The 27,038-nt window shown below is 34.0% G+C and overlaps 1 protein-coding gene across 1 annotated transcript in view; it reads right to left on the bottom strand.

Annotated features, from left to right (window-relative positions):
* The window catches only part of Adamts19 (ADAM metallopeptidase with thrombospondin type 1 motif, 19), a 247,398-nt gene that overhangs the window by 206,784 nt on the left and 13,576 nt on the right, over nucleotides 1-27,038 (bottom strand). Inside the window, exon 3 of the mRNA XM_013025479.1 lies at nucleotides 8,849-9,014. Within this exon, the coding sequence (XP_012880933.1) occupies nucleotides 8,849-9,014 (166 nt within the window). The remainder of the gene's footprint in view (nucleotides 1-8,848; nucleotides 9,015-27,038) is intronic.

Raw genomic sequence — 27,038 nt, 5'->3', positions numbered from 1 at the left:
ATTCATTCCCATCAACCTTTAAACCTCTGTCACTGGTTGCCACCAACAGGCTCCCTTTTACACTCATATCAGTCATTTTGAGAGAAAAGATATGGGATTAGTCTTTCTCAGTTTGGCTTATTTTAACATAATAATCTCCAATTCCATCTTTTTATCCTGAAAATAAAAGTTTCATTCTTCTTTATGGCTAATACTCTATTATGTATTTTATTTTTCATTTTTTATTGGACAACAGACACTTCAGCTGATTCCATATTTTGGTTATTTTAAATAATGCTGCTAAAATCATGGGTGTTCAGGCATCTCTAGTCCATCTGGATCTAGATCATTTTGAGTATAGATTCAGAAGTGGAAAATAAGTTCATATTATTTTTCAAGGAACCTCCATAGTGGTTTGTGTAGTAACTGTGCTAATTTGTTCTAATTACATAGAAATCCTTCAAAGTATGAAGAAATATATTTGTCCTCAATTAATAACAGCTCCTTGGATGTTTTTTTGTTCTAAAGTCAGAGATGTGTATTCTCATAGTCTTCATTAATTCTTTTTTTGGTAGATTTTTTTCTTTTATTTATCTTTATTGTAAAGGTGATGTACAGATTGGATACAGTTCTGTAAGTTAGGTAATGAGTACATTTCTTTTTGAACAGTGTCACTTCTTTCCTCATTTTCTCACAGTTTTTTCCTTTCCAACCCCCTTCTCCCAAAAGTGGTATAGTTCATTTTTAACATAGTGTCTAGAAAGCATCACTGCTGAATTAGTTTACTCTTTCTCCCACTATTTCCATGCTTCTTCTCCCTAAGAGAAACAAATTTACATATAAGACAAAAAGTATAAAACTCAAAAACAGCAATAAAAGTGGGAAAACAAAACAAAAACACAAAAATAAAATAAACTCTTGAGGTATGGACCAGTAGTACAATGGACAACACATGTGACTACAGATCATTCTTTCTGCTTCTGATAAATTCCTTTTGGGAGTCTTATACCATGGAGCCTGTCTATTTAATTCTTCTCTAGTCTGTTCTATTTACAAACAACCTATTTTGTATTTCTTGCACTCTTTCTTCTCTCGTGGTTATGGGATTAATTTATCTCTTGGTTCCACCTATTTGTTCCCCTTTATTAAAGACTTCTGGGCTCAACAGGGTCACCTCTAAACTCCTACAAGATCTAGATGACAACACCATTGCTTTGAGCTTCCCTGGTCTTAACTATCTTCACAAATGCTTCTTTCTAGTAATAACACAAAATGAAAATGGGGTAAGCCAAGTTTTACCTACATTTTAATTGATTAACTGTCATGAAAACAATGCACAGAGATTAAATAAGTTAATTTAAAATCAAGAACATAGAAGAACAAGAGTAGATACTGTCTAGTAGATATTGTCTAGTCTGGAACACATTGGAATGAATTGTATAGACTTTCCAATTGTGATATCAATTCTTCCTGTAGTAACATGCTAGTATTTTACAATATAACCTTACATAAAGCCTTAGTACAGAGCATTTTAAAAATATGAAGAGACATGCTTGGCAGGATAAGAAATGTAAAGATATATTTATATTTCCCATTATTTTATTGGCACTTTTCTTTGGTTGATTCATCATTAGACTTGAAAGGAAGTGAGAAACATCAATTACTATATAGCACATACAGACTGAATGTGAGAAAGTCACAGCTTCTCTTCAGTGTTAACTTCTACCCAAGATGATATGTTAATAGAAGAATCCAACAACTAAACGTAGAATGAACCTGCTTCCATTTGGATATGTTTCCACATTTTTTTATGTTCCTTTAGTTGTCACTTCTTTATTAGCTACCAAAAATATCGCTTGCTATCCATGTTCTTTTTCTTTCCTTGAGGAACAGAAACCCTTTTGATGTGTGTTTGGGGGGGGAAGGCGGAGGGCATTTTGGTGTTTGAACTCTGGGCCTGGGCACTGTCCCTGAGCCTATTGGCTCAAGGCAAGCACTACCATTTGAGCCACAGCTCCACTTTCAGCTTCTTTTTGTAGTTAATTGGATATATGAGTTTAACAGACTTTCCAGCTCAAATTGGATTCAAACATGAATAGCTAGAATTACAGCCTGAGCCATTGGTGCCCAGAAACTCTTTGAAAGATGACTGTTTATTCCCTACTTTCTCTCTTTGTTGCATCCCATGCCAGAATCCTGATAGCATGATGAGGTAAAGTAGACATCGCCGACAATTACACTTTGGGAGGAGGACTAATGGTGAGATAGAATTAGGGCCATACAATGAAATCAGATAGACCAATTTTCCCTGGGCTCCTACAAACTTCAAAACTATAACATGTTGGGGATAAACTTCTAGCTTATCTGAACCACTGCTCTCTAACACAGCAACTTAGCCTATACCATAACTAATTCGGATATCTCTCATTGCCCTTCCCTCAGTGAGATCTCCCTGTCAGTTAACTGCTGGTATCTCTTATGTTGTGCTAACTGCATGCCTCTCTTCACTTGAGCATGCCACAAGCCTATTTTGGGTGGTTAATTGGAGATGGAGTATTGCAGACTTTACTGCTTAGACAGGCTTTGTCTTGCTTGGTTAATTCTATCACCACACTACAAGATTGACAAAGGTGAAAACAGAGTATCCCACTGAATATAAAAGTCATATTGTTTAAATAAGGATACAGGTTGATCCACTGCAACAATGAGATGTACAAGATGCTATGTTGAAAAATGAACTTTACAATTTAGGTGGGGGAGGGAGTGTAGTTGAGGAGGTGGGATGGTAGGGGGAAAACAAAGAGGAGACATGTAACTGTAACCCCTCTGTACAGTATTTTCACAATAAAAAACTTTTACTAAAAAAAAGTCATATTGTAGAAACTGTCAATGTATTCAAAATAATAGCTTTCACCATGCATAGGTAACTCTAAACACAATTTCATGTGTTTTAAATATTGAGCTTGTATGTCATATTTTAACAAGCTATGCCTAAAATAAAGGAAGGGGGATCATTTCCAACATCTTGTCTTGTGTATATCACTGTTGCATTGGTTCCCCCTTTGTCCTTTGTCTCACCATTATGTTATTTCCCTTTCCTTCCCTAATTCAAATAAATGTATATACAATACCAGGGTACCAAAATCAAACACAGTGACAACAGGGGATATACGATAGGGGGAAAAACATACAAAAGAAACAAAAAATCACAGAACATTAAAAACAACAACAAAGTAAAACAGCTTATGTCTATGTCTTGGAGGTGATTTTGCTTGACATTATCTTATATGGTCATATGTACATAGCAATTGAGCTGTTCTGCTCACCTGCTAAGATTTTCCTAGATGTATACTAATTATTGCAAATAAGGGAAACCATGGGACCTATGCTTCTTTGGGTCTCCCTTACTTCACTTAATATATTTTTTTCAAGCCTTTCCATTACCTAACAAATGGGGCAATGTCATTCTTTCTGATGGAGCCATAGAATTCCATTGTGTATATATACCACATTTTCTTGATCCATTCATCTACTGAGGGGCATCTGGGTTGGTTCCATATCTTAGCTATGGTGAATAATTCTGCTGTACAACTTGGGAGTGGGTAGGTGGGGAAGGAACGTAGGAGAAAAATGAGGGAAGGGATAAAAAATTTGACAAGAAATGTAATGATTACCTGACTTATGTAACTGTAACCCATCTGTACATCACCTTGACAATTTAAAAAAGATGCATACATTTAAAAAAGAAAAAAGCATACTATATATGTGTATGAGAATATCTTATGAAACTCCTTACTATGAACAATTCAGTATACATGAATAAATACAGAAAAAGCTGTGTTAAATGAAAAAAAAGAAGGGGGCAAATGCATTCAAAATATAGGTCTATAAAACTAAGAAAAGTGAGAAGATGAGTGGAACTGGGAGGGATGGGTGAGAAAGATTAAAGAAATGACATTAATCAAGATGAATTGTTCTCATAAACCTATATTTTTGAATTGTAACACCTTTATAAAACTAAAATAAAAAATAAGTTTAAAAAAGAATTCTAACATATTAAAACAGTAGTTTTACATCCTACTTTTTAGTTGTGTAATTTTGAACCAACTCATCAACAGCTAGACCCACTGTTGATCTCCCAAGATCTATCCCATTTGTTCTTCTACTCATCAGCTCTCTTGTATTTATTTATTTATTTATTTATTTATTGTCAGTGCTGGCTCATTCACTGCTATCTATCTATGGGATAGCTATTCTCTTGGCCTACATCTTGTATATTCCAAATGTGGTTTTCACATTTTTCTTTACCAAAGAAGACTTCTTCACTACTGTACATAAAAGGAACCGACTCCTATATAGGCTTATAGAACTTGATTTTAAACTTTATCAATTCATTTTTGTGCCAGTATTGGGGCTTGAACTGACTCTTCCAATTGAGCCAGACCTCCAGCCTGGCTACTTGCTGGTTATTTGTAGAAAGAGTCTTGAGGACTTTTCTTCCCTGGCTGGCTTTGAATTACCATCCTCCAGGTCTCAGCCTCTAGAACAGCTATAATTGCAAGTGTGGCTTAATCTTAAAACATGAGTAAAATAAAATGATATTTGATAATTTCAGCTTTAGATTTACGAAGTCTGGGGTGATTGACAGAAGTCAGTATAGGTTACCACAGATCTGGAAGTCAGAGAAAAGCTTGAAATAAAAAAAAGTGTGAAATTAACAAATGCAAATGTGAGCCCTGACAAAGTAAGTGAAAGAATTAGAGAAAGAAAAAGAACTGACAAATACTTACATACAGGTTTGAATACATAGATGAGCACATGCCCAAAGAAGAAACAGAGCAGGCACTGGTTGCTCACTCTGTAATCTAGCTACTCCAGAGGCTAAAATCTGATGAACATGGCTTAAAGTCTTTCCAGGCATAAAAGCCGATAAGAATCTATCTCCAAAATTACCTGTAATATTCCTAGACTGAAGGTGTGGCTCATATGGAAGAGCACCAGTTGTGAGCACCAAAAGTAGTATGAAAGTGAAAGGCCCTGAAATGAAGCATCCATACTCTATACCAGTGGAAGAAGGAGAAGGAGAAAGAAGAAGCATGACTGCAGAAACACAAATATAACAAAAAACATTTTAAAAGAGGCCTGAAATGAAAACTAAGAGAACTTATAAAAAGGAGAGGATTTCAAATAGTTTCAAGAGTGGCATATTTTATAAGACATAGAAAGTATGTTTTCTTTACTATCACAGTTACATTTAGATAGACTGTCTGGAAGATGATAAGTTTCTTAAGAAGCTGAATTTCCTGGTAGATTCCATCACACAAGCTAGTTTTTATTTGTGAAAATCACACAGACTGAACCTTTATTTGAATGAATCTTTTTGTTTTCATTGTCTATAACTTCACTTACCTCATTTTTCATTTCCTAAATCTTCAGAATTTTTCTACTTATTTATTTGCTTGTATAAAACAGCATAGTTGTTATGGAACACTTAAAATGAGAGAAGAAATTTTAAAGTATGCAAATGAATACTTTCTTCACACTGACTATGATCTGGATAGCCGTTATGGCTGGAACATGGGAACTATTTCAACAGTGACCTAATTAAGTCAGCTCTAAAATTAGAAGTGAGCTCTATGTCCTATTCAAATCTCATTTTTTAATTCTATAAATCTTTATTTCAGACTGAGGCCTAGATATACTCAAATTTATATGCAAATCTTAAAGTAATACAAATTGTTCATGTCACTCTCAAAGCACACAAGTCCCATTGTTATCCAATCCCTGGCTGCCCTTCCAGGGCTGTGTCTTATCAAGTGCAGACATTTGGCCTCCGTGTCCCGGCTCCTGCTTTCTCATTCATTACACTTAATTCTGTGGAAGGCTTGAAGTTTGAGTATGAATATTCCAGGTTTGTTTGTGGAAATGGACTTTGAGAGATAATACAAGTTTCCTAAGATACCTCACAAAGTGGTAGCAGGACTGTGAGCAGAGGCAGTGTGACCCTAAAAGTCATTATTTTTGCCTGCACTCTGAGTTCCCTTTTCTCTCTCTAGTTGCATTAGTTTTACTTCATCTTTAATGTCTAGCTCCCTACTTTATAGAGTCTTATCTACTAAATCTACAATATAATTGTTGGTGTGTCTAAACAACATATTGTCCATCTGTTAAGAATGAGAATTGGTTTTTTCCTATTTTTAGTTAATTGTACAAGTGGATTTCACTTTGACAGGTCCATATATGCATTCAATGTACACTGATGAGACTCACTTTCTATGTCCTTTTCCTTATCTCTATTCCCCCTTCCAAAACGAATCTCAACAAGCTTCATTGTTCTATTTTCACATATATGTACAAAGTATTTTGATTATATTTATCCTCTTTACCCTCTATATTTGCCCTCTCAGTATGTCATTTAATTTTACTCTGTGAAAGAACTGACTGCTTTTCACAAATAGAGAATCCAAGGTTTGAAAATTCAAGTGACTGGCAATACAATTGTTTAGCTGGAGTAAGACTAAGCTAGGTCTTGAACCCAAGGCTTCTGAGTCTCAACCTCACTTACAGCCCCTACTTCCACATAGTATTTTAACAAAAAGACTCCTTATCTTCAATAAAAGGCACTAAGTCATTCGAATGCAAGAAGCTCTCTGTTGGGAAAGTATTAATGTAATCAACACATAAAAACAAAATCCACCTACAGCATTGAAACAATAAAAAAGAATATATATAATAAATTTAATTATTATATTATCCATATAAGTATCATGTAAAGTAAGAAGGTAAAACCAACAATTGAACATTTAAGTTAAAGAAAAGGAACGTCTTTTTTTGTCAATTGTGGGACTTGAACTCGGCCTGGGTGCTGTCACTAGCTAGCACTCTACCACTTGAGCCACAGCACCACTTCTGGTTTTCTGGTAGCTAATTGGAGATAAGAGTCTCACAGCCTTCTGAGTATTTAGGATTACAGGCATGAGCCACCAAGGCCTGGCTGAAAGGGAACATTTTATCTAATGGATTGGTAAGTTTAAAGTAAGTTTTAAGTTCTGAATCCTTAAAAAACATCCAAAACAGGTAGGCTCAGTAAATCACCTGAAGATAACTTAGCATTCCCTCCATAAAGCCATTGGCTCAAGTGGATCAACATTACTGTGTAAATCATGCATATTATATATGGTATATAATACATATTATGAACAATGTTTTTCAAAAATGAGTCACACATTTATGCTTTATTAACCTATCAAAATTAGAATTCCCTCAATGACTTCCTCTATGGACAGTAGCATGTATAAAGCCTGCTTTGTGTCATCAGTGTACATGAGAAAATCCAAACAGCTAGAATGATCATTCAAAAGCACAGTGTTCAGACTTGTAATAGAAGTCATACAAAGTCATCTTCTGAAAAGAACAAAATGAAAGTTGTTGCTGTTATTCTTACATTGCCATAATAAAAGTACTACTTTATAATTTTTGGTTTTTAATTCTATAACCTTTGTTTTATTGTCTTTACCTTCTTTGTATTTAAAAAGAAGAGGATGTGTCTTATTTAAATTTATTTGATCATGTTCACTGAATATTGTAACACAGAAATAGTCTCACTTGAACCATGGTCAAGATGATTCTTGGATTGCTACGATGAGGTTTCACAACAGAAAGTAGGAACAACAGATTAACTTAAAACAAATATATTCCAAACACAAGCATATTATATTTATTTCTGACTTTGAACACTTTATACAATTAATTATGTGGACATCCCATGATCTCTGCCAATGCTACTTGTCACAATTCATATACCTAGACCTGCCTCAAATAGCATAATTAATTTTAAAAGTGATATCTAAATTTTCTAACAACAATTCACTTTTAAAATTTCATTCTAAAGATTATTTAATAACTTAATATTTCCTTATATTCTAGTTAGTAGTATTTTTCCTAAGTCAGCAATTTACTAAAATAATTGTATTTAATATCTAAAGATTTTTGTCTTAGGGAATTTTTTTCTCAATGTATGTACAATATCCAAGTCCTAGTTATGTACTAAAAAAAGGTCATCCATTTCTTTCACCATTCTTAGGATTGCAAAAGATTTTGTTTTTGTTATTACCTTTAAGTAGTTATACAAAGGGGTTCCTATACAAAATCTGTTGCACAGAATTCTACCCAAAGTACCCAGAACAGCTGTCCCATTTTATTTCTGTAAAATGTCATATAAGAAATCAATTACTAGGAATGCTTGTGAAAGTCTGAGTCTTTTCTCTTCTTTTATTTTGCTGTTAATTTTATTCTGCAACATAATATTTTGGGTGGTTGACCATACTAGAGTTTGAACTCATGGTTTTTTGCACTTGATATGAAGGAATGCTATCACTTGAATCATACCTACCGACTTCCAAGATTATTTTTGATAAGTACAAAAAACAAACAAACAAGGATACTTCTAGTTAAAACAATATGGTATTCCCACAGATTTGGCTAAAATAAGATTCTTGGAGCACAGCCCTCGGTTCCAGATCTGGAATTCCCAGCATTATTTCTAATTCAACCATTCTTTCACAATTCAAGAATGCTACAGAGCATGCTACATGTCTGTCTATCAAAATCTTTTGAATTTCTACCACTTGATATTAAAGTATAAAGATACTAAAAGTAAATTCTAAAGTGGATATATTTAATTATTATTTACCAAAAGAGATACTGCATTAAAAATAATAAATATAAGTAATAGAAAGAAGAGAGAACGTGATGGAAGATAGAAGAGAAATAGAGACAAAGAGATATAGAGAATATTTAGAAAGATTTATCTCATTAAGGTTAGTTCCTATTAGGACCATTACCTGAAATTACCTAAGCCATTCATTACCTGAAATGATGCCGCAGTAATGATTGTGATGATCTGACTTCTCTGTGACTCTTTCCTCCACCGACTTTTTCTGCCTATATAAACGGTGTGGATGACCTGTTATGGCCATTGTGTTATTGAGTGGCTCAATAAATATCAAGTCCTCATTGAGCTGTATAACTCCCATCTGGAATATAACAAAAATATATGTAAGAAATAGCATTTAAAAATGATTTCCCAAGCTCTACACACATATGCTATAAATGTGCATAGTCTTCTACTGTAACTGATTTAGCAACCCAACTAGTAAGTAACTATATTCCTATTTTATTACTTCATCTTTATGTTCTTTATTACATAGCATAAACTTTACTTAGTCTTAGCCTCTGTGGGTGGGAGGCTAGATGCCAACAACAGATGCACAGTAAAAATACTGGAATGTTAACAGCTCCCTTTGGGGGGTTCCGGGGGTCACTTACATATACAACATGTACAGAAAGAGCAACGTAGTATTTAATTGCATGCAATCACAACAGTTGAAATTCTTGACTATTTCCATTTGGCAAAATTTCACACAACATATCTAGACAAATGCAGGCTACATTGCATTAAAATGAAATATAAAATATTCTTAGAGTTTTCAACTCACAATTTATAAACCACAGGATAATTAGAGAAAGAAATAAAGCATTGCTTAAATGTTGAAAATATGATATGTTGGATAAAAGTTGTCACAACAAGTAGATGTTCTTGTAATATACTGAAGTAAACCTAGTTATTTTTTTGGTAGATAAATTGCATTGGGACTTGGAAAATACTCCACTTGGAAGAACATGGTATGAATTAATCTTTTAATTTTGATTATGTAACTGTTTAAGATTACTATATAAATAGTATATATTTCACAGTAGCTCTTGAGCCAGCATTTTGAAAAAATATTATTTGTGTATATATATTTGTGTGTGTACATATATATATATATATATATATATATATATATATATAAAACCTAACCTGCTACTATCAAAAGTCTTAATTCTGTTTCACATTAACAATGTAAAACTAATGTTCATTCTATTTGGATGCACATATAAGTAGCACAATGATATTTCTCCAGATATAGTAATTTCTTCAAACTGTAATTATGTAAAATTTAATATTTACTTGACTTTGAAATAAATGCATGCTTTTCTTAGATGTACAGAAGAGATTATTTTTCATGATAACATATATTTTGTTAGCCATGGAATATTCATGATTTTGTTTTGTTTTTTCCTTGCAGCTAGTGCATGACTCCCTGATTACAAATTAGTTCACAAATGCATATGTTCAATAAGTGAATAATTCCTAATTTATCTCTTTTCTCTTGATTTCTCCAATTAGTGACTTCAAATTTGTATCTATTTTCATTATTAGAATCCACTACATCTTCTATACAGAAAGACTAGGTGATTGTCACCTCACTTCACTCCATACCAGACTGACAGTTCAAGATACCTCCAGTAAAGCTAAAAATCCAAATCAGCTTTACTTAATTGAATCTTCAAATCATATATAAAATTCTGGAATAATTAGAAAAACCAACTGTACCACCTCTCCCTTTCTCCTCCTCTCCTCTCTCTGTATCTCACAACTGCACTCTCTCTTCCTCCCTCCCCTCACTTCTTTTCTCCCTTCCTCTCCTTTCCTCTTCCTCTTTTGTTTTTCTTCTTTCTTCTACATCCATACTAAGAAGATTATTAAGGCAAACTATAATAAAAAATATCAACCCTGATGACTTTACAATAATATATAATGTATATGTGTGTACGTATATGTGAATATTTTATGTAATTACTATATAATTTCTAATGAGTTTTTAAAATTTAGATTTTACTTCTCTTAAAACTAAAACTACCTTCAATTTTATAGTAATTATATGAGATATAGAAAGAAATCCTGTTGTCTTAATTTAATGAAACACCAGAGATCATTAAACCTAAAAGTATTAAATACTAATCATTAAAGAAGTAGATGTAAAGTCAAGTACTCTACTGCTATTTTAGCTACCATGAAGACACAGATTAGGACCATCATTTGAGGCCAGCCTTGGAAAAGTCAGTATGATACCTCTCCATCTCAATAAATAAACAGAGTGTGGTGGCATGCATCAGTGGTCCCAGTCACATATGAGGTATAAAAGGAACATTGTCCAGGCTAGCCAAAACATGAGATTTCACCTGAAAAATATGTAAAGCCAAAAGAGGGTGGTGTCTAGCAAGTATGAAGCCCTAAGATCAAAATCTCGTAACACACACACACACACACACACACACATACACACACACAAGTACATATTGTATATCTCCATGCAAATTGCCAGTAGGTAGAATCGCATTGTATACCATTGATCTAAACCGAAAATACTGAAATGTTATTCCAATATAATAAGTGTGAGTTTTGAATTCACTCATCATTGAAGAACTCTGTGGCTGATGATTGAATTGTGAATTTTATTTATACTGCCTCAGGCAGACACTTTACCATAAATTAATGATACAACAAAATCTTTGAACAGGTTAAAGAGATATGTAGATAGGTACATTTATAACAACAAACCTTATAAAATTTAATTTCATGCTATCATAAGAAGTGTAATGACTATGACAACATATTGAAGACAGATTATTTAAGTTCATAACTTTGTTAGTAATAGAACTATGGGAAAGTCAAAGTAATTCTCTTCTTAGAGTTGTTTGAAAAATACATTTCATACACATATACCATGCTTTCATTATGGGATTTGATACTGGATAATCACTAAATAAAGGATTACTATAATTTTTACTTTAATAATAATAAACAGAAACCCAGGCATTTATGAATAAACTGAAAATCTGACAGAATAAAAAAAATCAGATAAATAATCCTTGTTTCTCCCTATTAGAACACTATTTCTTAAACTAAATGTTTTGCCGTTGTCTATTTTTTTCTTTTTTTTAAGAATCGGATGTCTATATCATCATGGAACAGAATCAACTCCAAATGAATCAAAGACCTCAAAATAAAAGCAGACACCCCCACACTCTGGTTTCTCTTGATGGTATAAATCTTTTGCCTTTTAAAAGCAGACACCCTGAAAAAATCACATGAAGGAATAGGAGAAACTCTAAGGCTCCTTAGCAAAGGACAAAATTTTCTTAAGAGAGACCCAAAAACACAACAAATCAAAGAAAGGTTGGAAAAATGGAATCGCATGAAATTGCAGAGCTTCTCCATGGCAAAGGACATAGCAAGCACGATCAACAGAAAGCCCACAGATTGGGAGATCTTCACTAGCCATATAACAGACAAGGGTCTCATATCTAAAATATACCTGGAACTCAAAAAATTAAATCCCCCAACAACAAATCCTCAAAGAAACAACTGCCCAATAAATACATGGGCTAAAGACTTAAAGAGAAACTTCTCTGAAGAGGAAATAAGAATGGCCAATAGAAACATAAAGAAATGCTCAACTTCACTAGCCATAAAAGAAATGCGAATCAAGACAACATTGAGATTCTACCTCACTCCAGTTAGAATGGCTATAATCAAGAAATCTTATAAGATGCTGGAGGGGATGCAGCCAAAAGGGAACCCTACTACATTGTTGGTGGGAATTTAAATTTGTTCAACCACGTTGGAAAGCAGTATGGAGGTTCTTCAAAAGACTTCACATAGAGCGCCCCTATGACCCAGTGATCCCACTTTAGGGCATTTATCCAAACGATCGCAAACAAAGCCATACTAAAGCTACCAGCACATCTATGTTTATTGCAGCATTATTCACCATAGCTAAGATATGGAACCAACCCAGATGCTCCCTCAGTAGATGAATGGGTCAAGAAAATGTGGCATATATACACAATGGAATTCTATGTCTCCATCAGAAAGAATGACATTGCCCCATTTGTTAGGAAATGGAAAGACTTGGAAAAATTATATTAAGTGAATTAAGCCAGGGCCAAAGAAATATAGGTCCCAGGGTTTCCCTTATTTGCAATAACTAGTATATGTCTAGGAAATATACTCGTTACCTTACTACCTTACTCATGTAACTGTAACCTCTCTGTACAGTATTTTTACAATAAAAATATATACAGCAAAAATTAATTTATCTAGTATATTGCCTGTATTATTTTTAGACATGAACGTCATTTTGTAAAGGATAAATGTAGTATCATTGTAAATGGTGATCCATTCATTCAATATGTACACTGGATAAACCTAGTTCACTTTGAAGCATATTTTGTACCAAATATCCCAATGTAGTTTGATTAGAACACTTTTCTGTGGAATTTAAGTACCATCTTTGGTTTGTATCATTCAAGACATTCATTCTGGTTAAAACAGAATTATAGAAACTTTTTAGAGCTTCTGTGTTTGTTCATTAACAAAAATAGGTTGTTTTATTTGCATTATGATTTTACAACCCATGAAAGAATACAAACCTGGGCTGGGAAGTTGGCTCAGTGGTAGAGCGCTTGCCTTGCATGCCTGAGGCCCTGGGTTCGATTCCTCAGCACCACATAAGCTTTTTGCCGGAAGTGGCACTGTGGCTCAAGTGGTAGAGTGCTAGCCTTGAGCAGAAGAGCTGAGGGACAGTGCCCAGAGTTCAGGCCCCAAGACCGGACACAAAAAAAAATGAATATAAACCTATAATCACCTTCTTGCACAAGAGCCCCTGGGTACAACAACCCACCATTAGGCAGAATTTCCATTGGTACAATTTAGAAGCAAAGCAAATGTGATATGAATTAGTCTGGCACAAGGCATTATCCACAAGAAATACGAACTATTTTAGTCCATTATTGGTCTTCAGAAAGTTTCCAAAATAATTTTTAACCATTTTGGTATATTTGAGGTATGCATATGTATGTATATGTATACATCTATGGCAACAAAATTAACTGTATTTATTTAGTTAGCCTGTACATTTTCTCATCTGGTGGCACCTGTTCTGTTGTCATTTCTTCTTTGATTTTTACAGTAAGAAATTCAGTGTTTACAATTTAGCATTGTTTATGTGAAAATAAACTACCAGCATTTCCTGACTAGTTTGTATACATCATTTTTCTCTAATTTTATGTCTGTGTGTTTTTAGGCTATCGTTTATATCAGTATTATTGCAACTGTTTAACACTGTCACCAGCTTCTAATCACATTGTTTGATTTGGCCAAGGAGCAGTAATGTTTGAACACTATTGCTTCAATCAAAGTATAAATGTTCCATTTGCTCAAACCAACATTATTATTGGGGCCATCAAAGAGATGAGCATATTGCAAACACAGAATGAAGGCATGAGTAAAACATCAAGTAGAGCAGGAAATTGTGAGGTATTGTTCATTCCCAGTGCTGAGAGATAATGGTTTGCCACCACTGCTTTACTACTTTTCAACTAAGGTGTGCCTCAAGTGGTAGAAAATCAGCCGTGAGCAAAGCAGCCAAGTAATTTGGGTGCCAGTGGCTCATGCCTTGTAATCCTAGCTATTCAGGAGGCTGAGTTGATGAATCAGAGTTCGAAAGCAGCCTACGGATAAAAAACCATGAAATTCTGATCTCCAATGAACCACCAAAAAGCCAGAAATTTGGTAGAGCATTAACCTTGAACAAAGTAGCTTAGAGGTGGTGCCCAGATCCTGAGTTCAAGCCCAGGACTGGCACACACAAACATACACATTCATAGATATACACACAATCCCACAGCCAAGTGAGAGCCCTTGAGTTCAAAACCCCACTACCGACATATTTCCCCCCCAAAAAATGCTTCATTGATTCCACTTACAAGTAGACAAACTAAAATTAGTGTGTCAACCAATCTCTGCCATTCTATATTCATTGAATTAATGTTCACAATTACTAAGACATACAGCCCATATAATTATCCATCAGTGGAAGAGTAGTTGTGGATTCTTTTTTTTAAAAAAGTATGAAGTCATAAAAACATTCCATTGGAAAAGGGCATGTGGAGGTTTACAGGGCATTGGCCACAGAATAAAAGATTTAAGTGGAGCAGAGGCATAAATTCAAGAACTGTATTGCATGATATTGTGACAGCAATGCATTGTGAAAATCACAAAGAGAATAAATTTTAAATATTTTGAAATTGGCAAATATGTGAGTCATTATGTTAGTTGGTTTGATTTTGGTCTGACATATGTAAATAGACCTTTGTATATCATGAATATGTATAATTGTTGTGAATTAAGACAATATAATAATGTAAGAATATGTCACTAAAGAACAAGGAAAAGTGAGACACCATTATAACTCTACAATATGCAAAAGGTTTTGAGGATAACAGGATTTGAATTTTTGAGCAAGGTGCAGGTGGTTCATGCCTGTCATCCTAGCTACTGAGGCCAAAAATCTGAGGATCAAGGTTCAAAGCCAGCTGGCCAGGAAAGCCCAGTAGACTCTTAACTCCAAAAAAAGCTGGAAGTGGAGTCATGGCTCAAGTCAAAGAGCATTAGAGCACTAGCCCCTAGTAAAAGTACTCAGGGACAATGCCCAGGCCCTGAGTTCAAGCCCCATGACCAAAAAAATTAAAAAGGAAAGAAAGAAAATAAGAAAGATAGAGATAGAGAAAGAAAAAAAGAAAGATAGAGAGAGAAAGAAAAACAAGAAAGACAGGAAGAAAGGAAAGATGGAAGGAAGGAAGGCAGGAAGGAAGGAAGGAAGGAAGGAAGGAAGGAAGGAAGGAAGGAAAGAAGGAAGGAAGGAAGGAATAGAGAAGAGAGAAGAAAAGAAAAGAAAATCTAGTGTTAGTATTTGGAATGTGTTGGAATAACCCAATCAATTTTCCCAAGATCAAGTGTATCACACCCTGATGTACATGTTTCATTTATGGTAGCAGAAGTTGCTGAAAGGATCTAGTATCTCCCCAGGCTACTAAAAAGCATTAGAGAAATATCTGAAGCCCCACCTAATTTGACTTTCTATTTAAATTTGGTTTTATTTTCTTAGTCACTTTCTTGTATGTAATGTTATGGTGTATATCTCAGTAAGTAAAGAAAGCATTTTAATTTAAAATGCAATCGTATAATTACTACTCCATTTATGGAAGATGATGGGAACACATAAGAGTTAACACTATATTTTCTTCTACATGAAATAGATTCATGTTTGTCTTTAACCTATTTCTGTAAATGTATACACAAATAAATTCTATTCTAGAAAATTTCAATATAAAAAATGTAATCGTAATACAGGGCTTAGCATAAATTATAATGCCATATTTGTTCTATCTTTAATCAAGTAAAATAATCCTAATATGAGTCAGAAACTGGAGATGATTTCTGATTGCATCTGGACACTGTAGCTATCCTATTTTCTTGCTATCTTAAACATTGTTTCTGACATAAACTTTGGTCCTTTCCCTGTATGTCAAGAGGATAAACTAAAACTATTAATAATGACATCTGAAGAGTAAAGCTATGAAACAAACTGTTGCTTATCCTCCAATTTTATTTTTTTCCTCAGACTTCATATAAATACTAAGGATAAATGGTAAATAAACACTATTTAATGCTCTATTTCTGAATAACTTGTAATTACATAGTTACAACTTGGTTATTCCATGTGTTATTTTTTTCCAAAATGTCATTGAGTCTGTGTAGAATTACCAGTTTTCAAAATCAGGCAAACTTCCTCTTATTTCCAAAGTAACATTGTCTTCCCTTTCTAATTCTACAGCATTCTGTATGTATTACACTGAGTCTACTATTATTATTGTCTCATGTTTCTCTGATTAGAGGTGGAAGGGAGGGGAAGGGTTTAATATGTACTTATAATCATATCTTCATTTCTCAGGCCTGGTACAGAACAGTTGTTGATTTTAACAAACATATTTTCTTTTGAAAACCAAGTTAGCATAGTTCATTACTCTGAAGTGCTTATGCCACCTGTGACTTCATCTCAGGGGAAAAAAATGAATTTCAGTTATTCCCTCAAGCTTTTTTAACATTGTCTTCTTTATTTAGCCAAGTATATCATCTTTAGGAAAACCTCTCATGCAAACAGATTATTCATACCATTCCATTTTCTTACACAGCCAAACATTTCTAAAGGGAATAATAAAACTACAGTGATTGAAGGAAACTTAGAAATTGTCTGGACACTACTAAATTTAAAAAAATAAAATAAAAACTTAGATATAGTGCATGGCTTGCTTAAGTTCTTAAAATTAATGTGAATGTTAGTAGTAGCAACTAAGCCTCTCAATTTTAAAGTTAAAATTTCCTTTTACTTTGTCATTCTATGTTGGCTTTTTCTCTGCATTCTACCTCCATCTTAGCCCTTGACAATCCAAACTCAACTCTGTAAAATTGTTTCATTTTGGTGCTTTGCATTGCATATACATTTTTCTAATTTGGGGAGGGGAAGGGAAATAACAACATGCTGAAATAAGGATACAGTTTGAAACAATGAGATGTACAAGACACTATGTTGAAAATGAACTTCACAACTTGGGGGGCGAGGGATGGCAGAGGAAAAACAAAGGAGGTAACAATGCTGGATAGGAAATGTACTAATTACCTTACTCATGTAACTGTAACCCCTCTGTACAGCATTTTTACAATAAAATACATTAAAAAAGAAAATTTACAAAAAAAGATCATTCACAATTTTGTTTCCTTTATTCTCATTTCTAAGACATTTAAACATTATCTCTTTTTCCTTCTTAAGTTTTCATGGCCCTTGTCCTTGTCTTTCCTATCAACTATCTGTTTCCTTTCACAGTGAATGCTCCTTATTCCAAAGCTTGTCTTTGGTCAGCAACTGATCTAGGCATCTGCCACTCAGAGGTTAGATATCCCCTTTGTGATTTCCCAATCCTCTCTATAGTGCATGGGTTCTTTCAAGATCCACTCCTCTTGTTTTGTTCATATATTATATCTTGTAACATCAACCTCAAACTATCACCTCTGCTCAAAGATTCTATCTCCAGTTCTGGCTTCATTGCCTTCTAGTTACCCAGTTTAAACAGTACATAGTCATTTGGATTTTCCAACTTAATATTAAATATTCATAAGAAAATAACACACATATATGGAAGACACTTTAAATGCATCATTTAATTTACACATTGCACTTGAGACACAATTTCTAATTTCACCAGTTATGTAGTTGAAAAGTGAACTACAAAATGATTTATTGTGTCCTTAGATTACGAGTCAATATATGGGGACGACAGGATTAAAACTGAAGAGTATCTGGCTTGGTATGAACAAGGATTCATGAGGCTATAGTAAAACCCTAAGCCTGCCATATGATTGCTATTTCAAATAATCCTCATCTTAAAAAAATATTCTGCATTTAAATGGCAAACGCAAAACCTCACAGTTGTTTGATATGTAAAGTCTGTTATCAGTAGAAAGCCAGGCCTTTACAAGGCAGAAAACACAACACTGCACTGAAGACACAGAACTTTATCTTGAGTTGACTATCTCATGTGACTGGACTTCAAAACTATAGCAGCCAATGGCACACTGGCTTTCCAAGTAGCAATTGGTTTGTCTTTCCTTCCTCCCTTCTTTTAGTTCTCTTTTCCTTTTATTTGGTATAACATTTTCCAAGCATATACAAGAATTTTTAAAGAGTGGAACATTTAAAAACTATATTTAAAAAGTTTCTCTAAAGCCAAAATGCAAAATCTTACAGAATGCATTATGTATTTCTTTCCACTTTTCAAGCTAACGTGTACATGTACATATAGTCTTATATGTAGGTATGTATGTATCTATGGGGAGTCGTATGTGTATACACATATAAACATGTTTGAATATGATATATTCTATTTTGTTTATCTCAAGAATAACTTATGAGTAGATATGTAAGGTGGGAAAAATGTGAAAGAAGGATGGAAAGGATGACATTGATCAGGATACCTCTACTTAGAACCTGACATGGAATTGTAAATTCTTGTATAATTAATAATAAAATGAAATACTAATGTGATGGCTCAGACCTTTAATAGTAAGCTACTCATGAAGCTAAAACCCAGAGGATCACAGCTCAAAGTTAACCTAGACAGAAAAGTGCACAGGATTCCATCTCTATTTTACAAGCAAAATTTCAGGAGGTGTAGCTCAAATGGTAAAAGCACCAGCAATGAGCAAATGTGCAAGACTGTATTTAAGCACAGGTACCAACCCCAGTAATAAATAAATATATAGTTATTTTTAAAAGAACTTGTATTACATTAAAAATAAAATTAATAGTCCTTGTTTTTACTTGTGTTTGTGCCTAGTCTGTTTTCTGAATTGCTTTACAAACCATTCAATAAATGCCTACAAGTATCAATTTACACATTCAAATTCAGGATATAAATATTGACAAGGCTTTAAGGTCCAACACTCCAGAATGAGAAACAAGGTACCATTTATTTACTAATATCAAACACCTAAATTTGTTTGATAACTATTTAGTTTTATATGATCATTTATACCCAGTTTTCTGTGTTCTGTTTTGCAATTATAAAAAAGATTAAAGATAGATTTGAAGTATCCTGACAGACACCTAAAAACCAAGATGGGAGTTGAAACTGACTACCTTAGAGGATAAACTCTAGTTTTAGAAGAGCTAGAGGAAGTCCTATGTGCTAAGTAAAAGAGAAATTTAGGAGGGAAGACATTAAGGACTCTGACCCCATCATCTTTTGTCACTCACTGCATGTTGTTCTTCTAAGGCAGGATTCTAAGAATGTAGAAGATATATGATAGACGATTTTAAACTTAGCATTATTTAAAGTTTGGGTGATGATTATGAGATGTACAGAATTTTGTGAGTAAATTTACCAAAAAAAGTAAAAATAGACATCCGAAGTAAAACTCTCAAGAACTGCTTAGAGGGTGAAGAGCTATAGATGTCTAACATGAATACAGAAATGCCAGGGACTATGAAGGGACTAGAGAGTGATATGAGAAAAATCTGTCTGATGAGGGGACTTAGGGAAAAGAAACTGAAGAGAATGGCCACATCAGCATTAGCTAGAGAGCATTCTAGGCAGGGAGAGAAGCAACGTTCCTGAGATGGGAACAGAGGTAGCATGTTTGAGAAAGACCAAGCTCCATGCAGCTGTCAGAGTGATACAATGGAGAATGGCTTTAGATAACCCAGGATATTCACAGCAACATCACTGACTGATTCATATTTACAATCAAAACTTGATGAAATCTTCCTTTGGTTTTTATACCATCTATCTTTTCTTGGAAACTGGTAACAGATTTTACTGCAGGGTTCCTCTTCCTGGCTTCTTCAGCTATCTCCTTTCAACATAGTCATATTTTATCAGCATGATACTTACACTGGAAACAGATTTATCTCTTGCAAATGAAAAACTAAGATTTCTCTTACATAGTTTCATAAACCATTGTCTTTTCTGTAGTATTTTCTTCTGACATTGAAATGGATATGAATGTAACAGTTAGAAAAAATGCTTCTTCATAACTTCATTCCTCATAAATTCCATTCTGAGTATGATAAATAGCTGTTTTGGGAGCCTCCACTTGAAGAAGTAAAATGGGATGGTAAAGGCTTATACAATAACAATTTAGTATTCCATTTTAACACTATGATGTCCAAAATGACCAGTAACTTTTATTGTTATTCTTAACTTATTGTTTTTTACTAATTAATTTTTGTTTATAACACAAAGAACTATTAAACTTTATATTCATTCACTTTTTTGTCATCTCATTGCTTATATTAATTTTTGTATTATTAAGAAAGTCTATTGAGCTTATAATGTGAATGCATGCCAACTATACAAAGCATATGCATTTTAAAATCCATACCTGAGTTAATAAACAAGGCCAGCCAAAACCTTTCATGTTCCATTATATCTACCTGATGATGATTTAATATTCATTACAAATGTGCCTATTGGACCCCCTAGCATGCAGCAACCAGGACACTGAAAACTCAAAGATGAAAACATCACTCCTGGATCTTACATACTAATGGCACAGAAAAAACAATGCAAATATACCTAAAAATATACTTAAAAACGAAAAACATACTTAAGATATTATAAATCGTACAAGGTATAGTTAACAAAACAAATAGGTACTGAAAAATAGAGGAAACTGAGAGCATGGATCAACACAGCTTTTCCAAAGAGATAATATTTGAGATAAGACAGCTAGTAAATGTTGTAGTGTGCCTGGTGTTTCTACTCACTTACTATGGAATGCTGCACTGTTCGGGAACATCAGTTAGACTTAAGGCCTCCCACCCAAAGCATATGAAAAGCACTGATCATTCTTTTGCTTTCTGTTAGCTTGTAGACAGACTGTGTTTTCTTGAATTTCTATAAGACATGTCAAGCATTCATCTTGAAGTTTTTCCTTACCCTCTTGCTTTTGTTTTGTGTCCCCCCCCTCCCCTTTTTTTTTCCTATAGGAAAGAATATAAATTTGTAAATCCTAATTCAAAGACAACTTGTGTGTGCAGGTATTGAGTTGGTTTGTTCGTGCCTTTTGGTTTGGATTGTATGGCTTTGGGGGCAATGTGTGTATGAGGGGCAGGCTGTGTGGTTTTGTTTTTTAAATACATATTTTGGTCTGCTATGAATATTCTCATCACAGACCAGTGGGCCATCTCTTACAGGTAATTTTATTGAAAATAAAGGTTTCTCTTTGATTCTAAAAAAATAAAAAAAAAGACAGCTAGTAAAATATTCAGCATGTCATATGAAAAAAGGAAAAGTGGAATGGAGGAAAAAGTGATGTCTCCATGGTAAAATGTCACATGAAAAGGCCAAGTATAACTCTGGAAGATATAAAGGGAGGAATTCAGTATACTATTTCATGTTCACAAAAGATTAAACATCTAAATTATTACTTTTACTTGTTTGTACCCAGTGCATATAATATATTACAGTAAAAGATATAACTGAAGAGAAGAAATAAATAATAAGCATTGTAATGATGACACACACCAATACTGAGGCAAGTATAAGAAGAAAGAGAATTGTCCCTGGAGGGTAGATTCACAGTTGCAGAGTAGGGACAGAGTACCTCAATTTTTCTGTGATAATTCTTATAATAAGCAGTGACTTTCAACATTATATAATGTATAAATTTTAGGTCATATCTGTATGTAACTTAGGTTACCCTCTAAAAGAAAAGTTGAGATGGAAAGAGAAATCCTTGTCTGAAGCCTACTTGTAAATAATGGAATTAACAGGCACAAAACCTAGAGCATAAACAGAATCATGCAGTTGTCAGAGCTCAGTCATGCAGGTAACCTTTCAAGATCATCACAAGACACTGAGATTGTATGTAATTATAATTTGAAACAATTGACAGTGGACAACATAATGTAAAATAAATTCTAAAGAAAATCATTCTTGTTTTTTTTTAAAACAAACTGGAGTATGATAAGATTTAAATGAGGGAAACCACTTTAAAGGAATTTCCAATGTTCCAGGTGCAAGACTGTGGTAGTTAGTCTAAGGATGTAAAGGCAAAGTCAACACACTTATGATCTGTTTGGATGCTTACTCAAATCAGATAGCAATCACTCACATTGTTAATGCTGTGATATTCAGACATGAGGTCACAGAATCATTAAGGATGACTCTAGAATTTCTGACCTGTGTACCCAAAAAAGAAAAACAATTGTTAGAAGTTGTGATGTTTAAATTAGAGCTTAAGAATGAAATGAGCCAGTGGTTCACATCTGTAATCCTAGCTACTCAGGAGATGTAAAGAATCTAAATTCTAGCTGCAGTTTTTCTTAGATTTGATATATCTGAGAGACATTTAAGTAGATAAATCAAGTAGATGATTGGAGTATGGAGATTATTGAAAGGTTTTAAGATAAAGACATATGTGGGTTTCTCTAGAAAGATGAGTTTCCAATCCATAAAAATTAAGTATGGAAATCTAAAATGAAATTGTCAAGGAAAGACATACAGCACTTACAGCAAACCCTGAGCACTGTAATAATCCGAAGAAGAGAGGCAATTCATTGTTGCAACTAACAACAAAGACTGAGAATGAAGAAAGGGGATAGCTAAGAGATAAGTAGGATGTAATTTTTACTCAGAAATCAGAATTAGCTTTGAAATTAGCTTTGAAAGAAAGACAAGAATAAGCTATCCTTCAGTTAATTCTGGGGAAGCTATTGCCCTGATCTAACTAAAATCACTTAAGTTCAAACTTTTAGTGTTGCTGTGAGATAATTAAACATATGTGCTCAAGCTCATGTTAAATTCAACAGTAAAGAAATATTTCCATGCCTTCATCAATCAGGATTCTGATAATTCATAACAATGTGACTTTCCTTTGTTGCAAATGAGAATATTTTACATGTTCCATATTGTTAGCTTGAGAAGAAAGCTTAAATTTATTAACTTTACTCGGCCTACAGTATTTTCTAACAGAAAGAGATCGTTTCCAACTTACCATGCACCCTAGCATTTCATGGGTTTGTATATTTTCAGTCATATAGTTAGTGGGTGAAAGGTTCAGTGATTTGTCAGAACCATTCACCATGGTGATGAGCACTTGTGGCACTTATCTCATGCAATTCCATCCTAGTTAAGTGGAACTGAACGAGACTACTGAGAAAGCTGCACAGCTGCAGTGAGAGGAAGGGCTCATCACAGCCAGGTCTTACTAGTGACCTCACAATTGGCAGAGAGGTGGCCAACCTCCTACATATCCCTAGAGAGTAGATGCAACTCATTTTTACCATGGAAACAAGATTAATGGAGAAAACCATTACAAGGCCCATAACATTGGTACTCAGAAACATGGAAAATCTGCTACAACTTACTTTGGGATTCAATTAAAGGTCAAATAAATATATAATATATTCAAGAATATTTACTGAGTGCACACTATGAAAGTTAGCCAGCTAGTGGTAGGAAATAGAGCAGTGTGCAAAACGGACTCTTCAGTAACGTCACAATGATTAATTTCTTGTATAGGTCCAGTCTTCCTCCCCATTAGCAATATACTAGCAAAAAGTGATGGAGGTAATTGTTTATTTTTGCCCGTTAGGGTTCTCGGATAATCCCCCTAGCCCCATTCTGAATGACAGTAACAAATGTCTAATTAATTATAATGGTATTTCTCCCATAAAATTAGCAATAAACCACATACCAATAACATTCTTTCACACATGACTTGTTTGTTAACCACAAGGTCTCGCAAAATAAATACATGACAATTGAGAATTTGAAGAATACACTGGATCTTTTCTCCTCCAAACCATCCCTTATTATCTGCAAAATCTATAATGAATAGCATACTTGATATAATCTCAGGCAGATTTATTAGAGAATGTCTTAGGAGATCATATACCTAAATGACTGAAATAGCATGGCATAAATCCTGAAACCCAAAGCTCTCTGCACATACAAAACCACATCTAAAATATTTTGTCCATGTATCATATTTTTAAGAGTGATGTTTATAAATAAGAGCTAGCAAAATAAGAAATGAAGGGTTCTAAGTCCTATCTGGAAAAGGAATTGTTCATCAAAAACATTGATGAATATTAAAAATCCTGTTTATGTATCACTCACAGTTGAATTAATCGATCTGAAGTAATCTAGGCCTCTACTTGACAGTAAAAATTCTCAGAAGAGGCTCAGTATGCTACTAGTGAATATTTTCTACACTGGGTTCTAATAATGTCTTTGTCTTTTCATGTCTCAAATACATGACATCTATCTTCATGGCTCAGTTACTACACCCATTTCTGCTCTGAAATCGGTTCACTGTCTTTCATCTCTGTCATTTTGCTTGAAGTTTCTCCAGCTTATAAATGTCTTCCTCAGGTATTAGATGCTTGGATTATAAATCTTGATAATATTGAATGATACAATCTTCAACACAGAGATGATTTAAAACTATAGGAAAAGTATCACTAGACCTGTTATATTTCAAATACAAAGGTAAACCCCTTGGTACATTTAACATACCCTAAAATGAATGATAGGAAAGTAAAATTGGCTCTTTGGGGCAATAGGTATCAGCAGAAGTGAGTCAATGTAGTTTATTGCACTTACGAAAATAGAACAATGAAATGTAAAATTCTTATGGAAGCTTGAAGGAAGACAATGGGAAAGTTATAGAGATGATGAGATTTATCTGGATGCTCTAAAACTATGTGGAATATCACAATTGATTCTCCCTTATACTAATGCATACTAATAAAAAAAATCATTATATAACCTTCTAAAACCATATGCTAGTGGCTTACATTTATAATCCTAACTACTCAGAAGGCTGAAATATGATTAGAATTGGAAGCCAATCTGGTGAGAAAATCTGTGAATCTCTTCAGTTAATTACCAGGAAAAGACAGCAGTGGATCTGTGCTCAAATGGTAGAGCACTAGCATTGAATAAAAATCTCAGGGACAGCACCCAGGCTCTAAGGTGGAGCATCATCAAGAAAACAGAAACAAACCCTTCTGAAGATTGGACTAGCATAACAAGATGGAAAGTGGTTTCATTTATTATTTTTGAGGAACTACTTTAATCCTTAAGAAATGTACAGAATAATCAGGTATTTAACAGGCATTTAAGAAATAATGTTTATTTATTAAAGACTTTTAAGAATAGAAAAATTTGTTGATTCAGTCTAGTCTAGGACAATGTACTTGTTTTTTTTTGTTTTTTTTTAATTCTTTTTTTTTAATTTTATTTTATTTTATTTGTGAACATACCGTACAGAAGGGTTACAATTGTATGGGCAGGATAATGCAATGTACTTGTTTTTTAAAGCAACTTCTTTCTCTAGTACTCAAACATTAACTGCTGCCCCCACGATAGTACAGATCTTTCTCAATCTTTGGGATATTTTGTTTGTTTTGTTGTTGTTCTTTTTGTCAGTTATGTGGCTTGAACTCCAGGTCTTGGTGCTGTCCCTCAGCTCTTCAGCTCAAGACTTGCACTCTACTACTTGAGCCACAGTGCCACTTCTGGTTTTCTGGCAGTTTATAGAGATAAGAGTCTCACAGACTTTTCTTCCAGGGTGGTTTGAACCCTGATCTTCAGATCTCAGCCTCCTGAGTAGCTAGGATTACAGGAGTGAACCACTGGTGCCCACCTCAAACTTTTTTTTTTATTCCCACTATGTATATTATCATTTCAATGCTATAATAGGCATGTTTGACGCTTTTAAAAAGATCTAGTTAAAGTTAAGAATATAATAGTGAATAACCAAAAGTTATGAATAATATAGGAATAAATAATAATTTGTAACAGAAGTCATGAGTCATTTGGGCCTAGGTGATATTGTCAACATTAGAATTGGATTTTGAGGGTAGAGAAAACAGAACATGTGATGATTGAAAGTGTAATAGCAAAGATAGAGGTCACAGTATGAGAATTACAGTATTATTTTGGCCTTGTCAAGTGGAACAAGAAAGTAGACCATCAAACATATGGAGAATAATGTGGAAAAAACAAAAGTGAGTGGTGAATGGGGAGATCAATTTAGTATGGACTTTATGCTTGACAAATCTACTGGATTATGTTATGAAAATTACCTACACTGAAACATAAAACTTATAACCTAATTTTACTTTTTTCAAAAACACACTTAGTAAGCTAGAGGAAATATTTGTAGCATGTATTATGAATGTATTAAAAATAAACAAGTATGAAATTGACATGTGGGTGAAGAGGCCCATGATAATCACTGAAGAATTGAGATTAGGACCATAGAATAATGAGAGAAAAAAAATGGCAAGTAAAGGAGCCTCAACTACCACACAAAATAACCAGTCAATGTAGCAGAAACTGAAGGTCCTAGAAGATAGTTCTCAAAATGTTTTAAAAACACTGCTGAAATACATGTTTAATGAAAAGATAGAAAGTCTACACAAGACTATGCATGAGCATGATGATGAGGCTACCCAAATGAATTTCAAGAGAAGGAAAGGAAGCCCTATGAAAAATAGTCATTCAGCTAAATGATATGAGAGAAACAGATAAACAAATGAAGGAAGTAAAGAAGTCCATACAAGGGGTGGGAAGGTGGCTCAGTGGTAGAGCGCTTACCTTGCATGAATGAGGCCCTAGGTTTGACTCCTCAGCACCACATAAGTAAAAGAAAAAAAGGCAGAAGTGGCGCTGTGGCTCAAGTGGTAGAGCGCTAGCCTTGAGCTGAAAAGCTGAGGGACAGCACGCCCAGGCCCAGAGTTCAGGTCCCACGACCGGAC

This window comes from Dipodomys ordii, unplaced genomic scaffold (genome assembly GCF_000151885.1).
Source record: "Dipodomys ordii isolate 6190 unplaced genomic scaffold, Dord_2.0 Scaffold85, whole genome shotgun sequence".
NCBI lineage: Eukaryota > Metazoa > Chordata > Mammalia > Rodentia > Heteromyidae > Dipodomys > Dipodomys ordii.
This window is presented reverse-complemented; position numbering and strand designations above follow the sequence as displayed.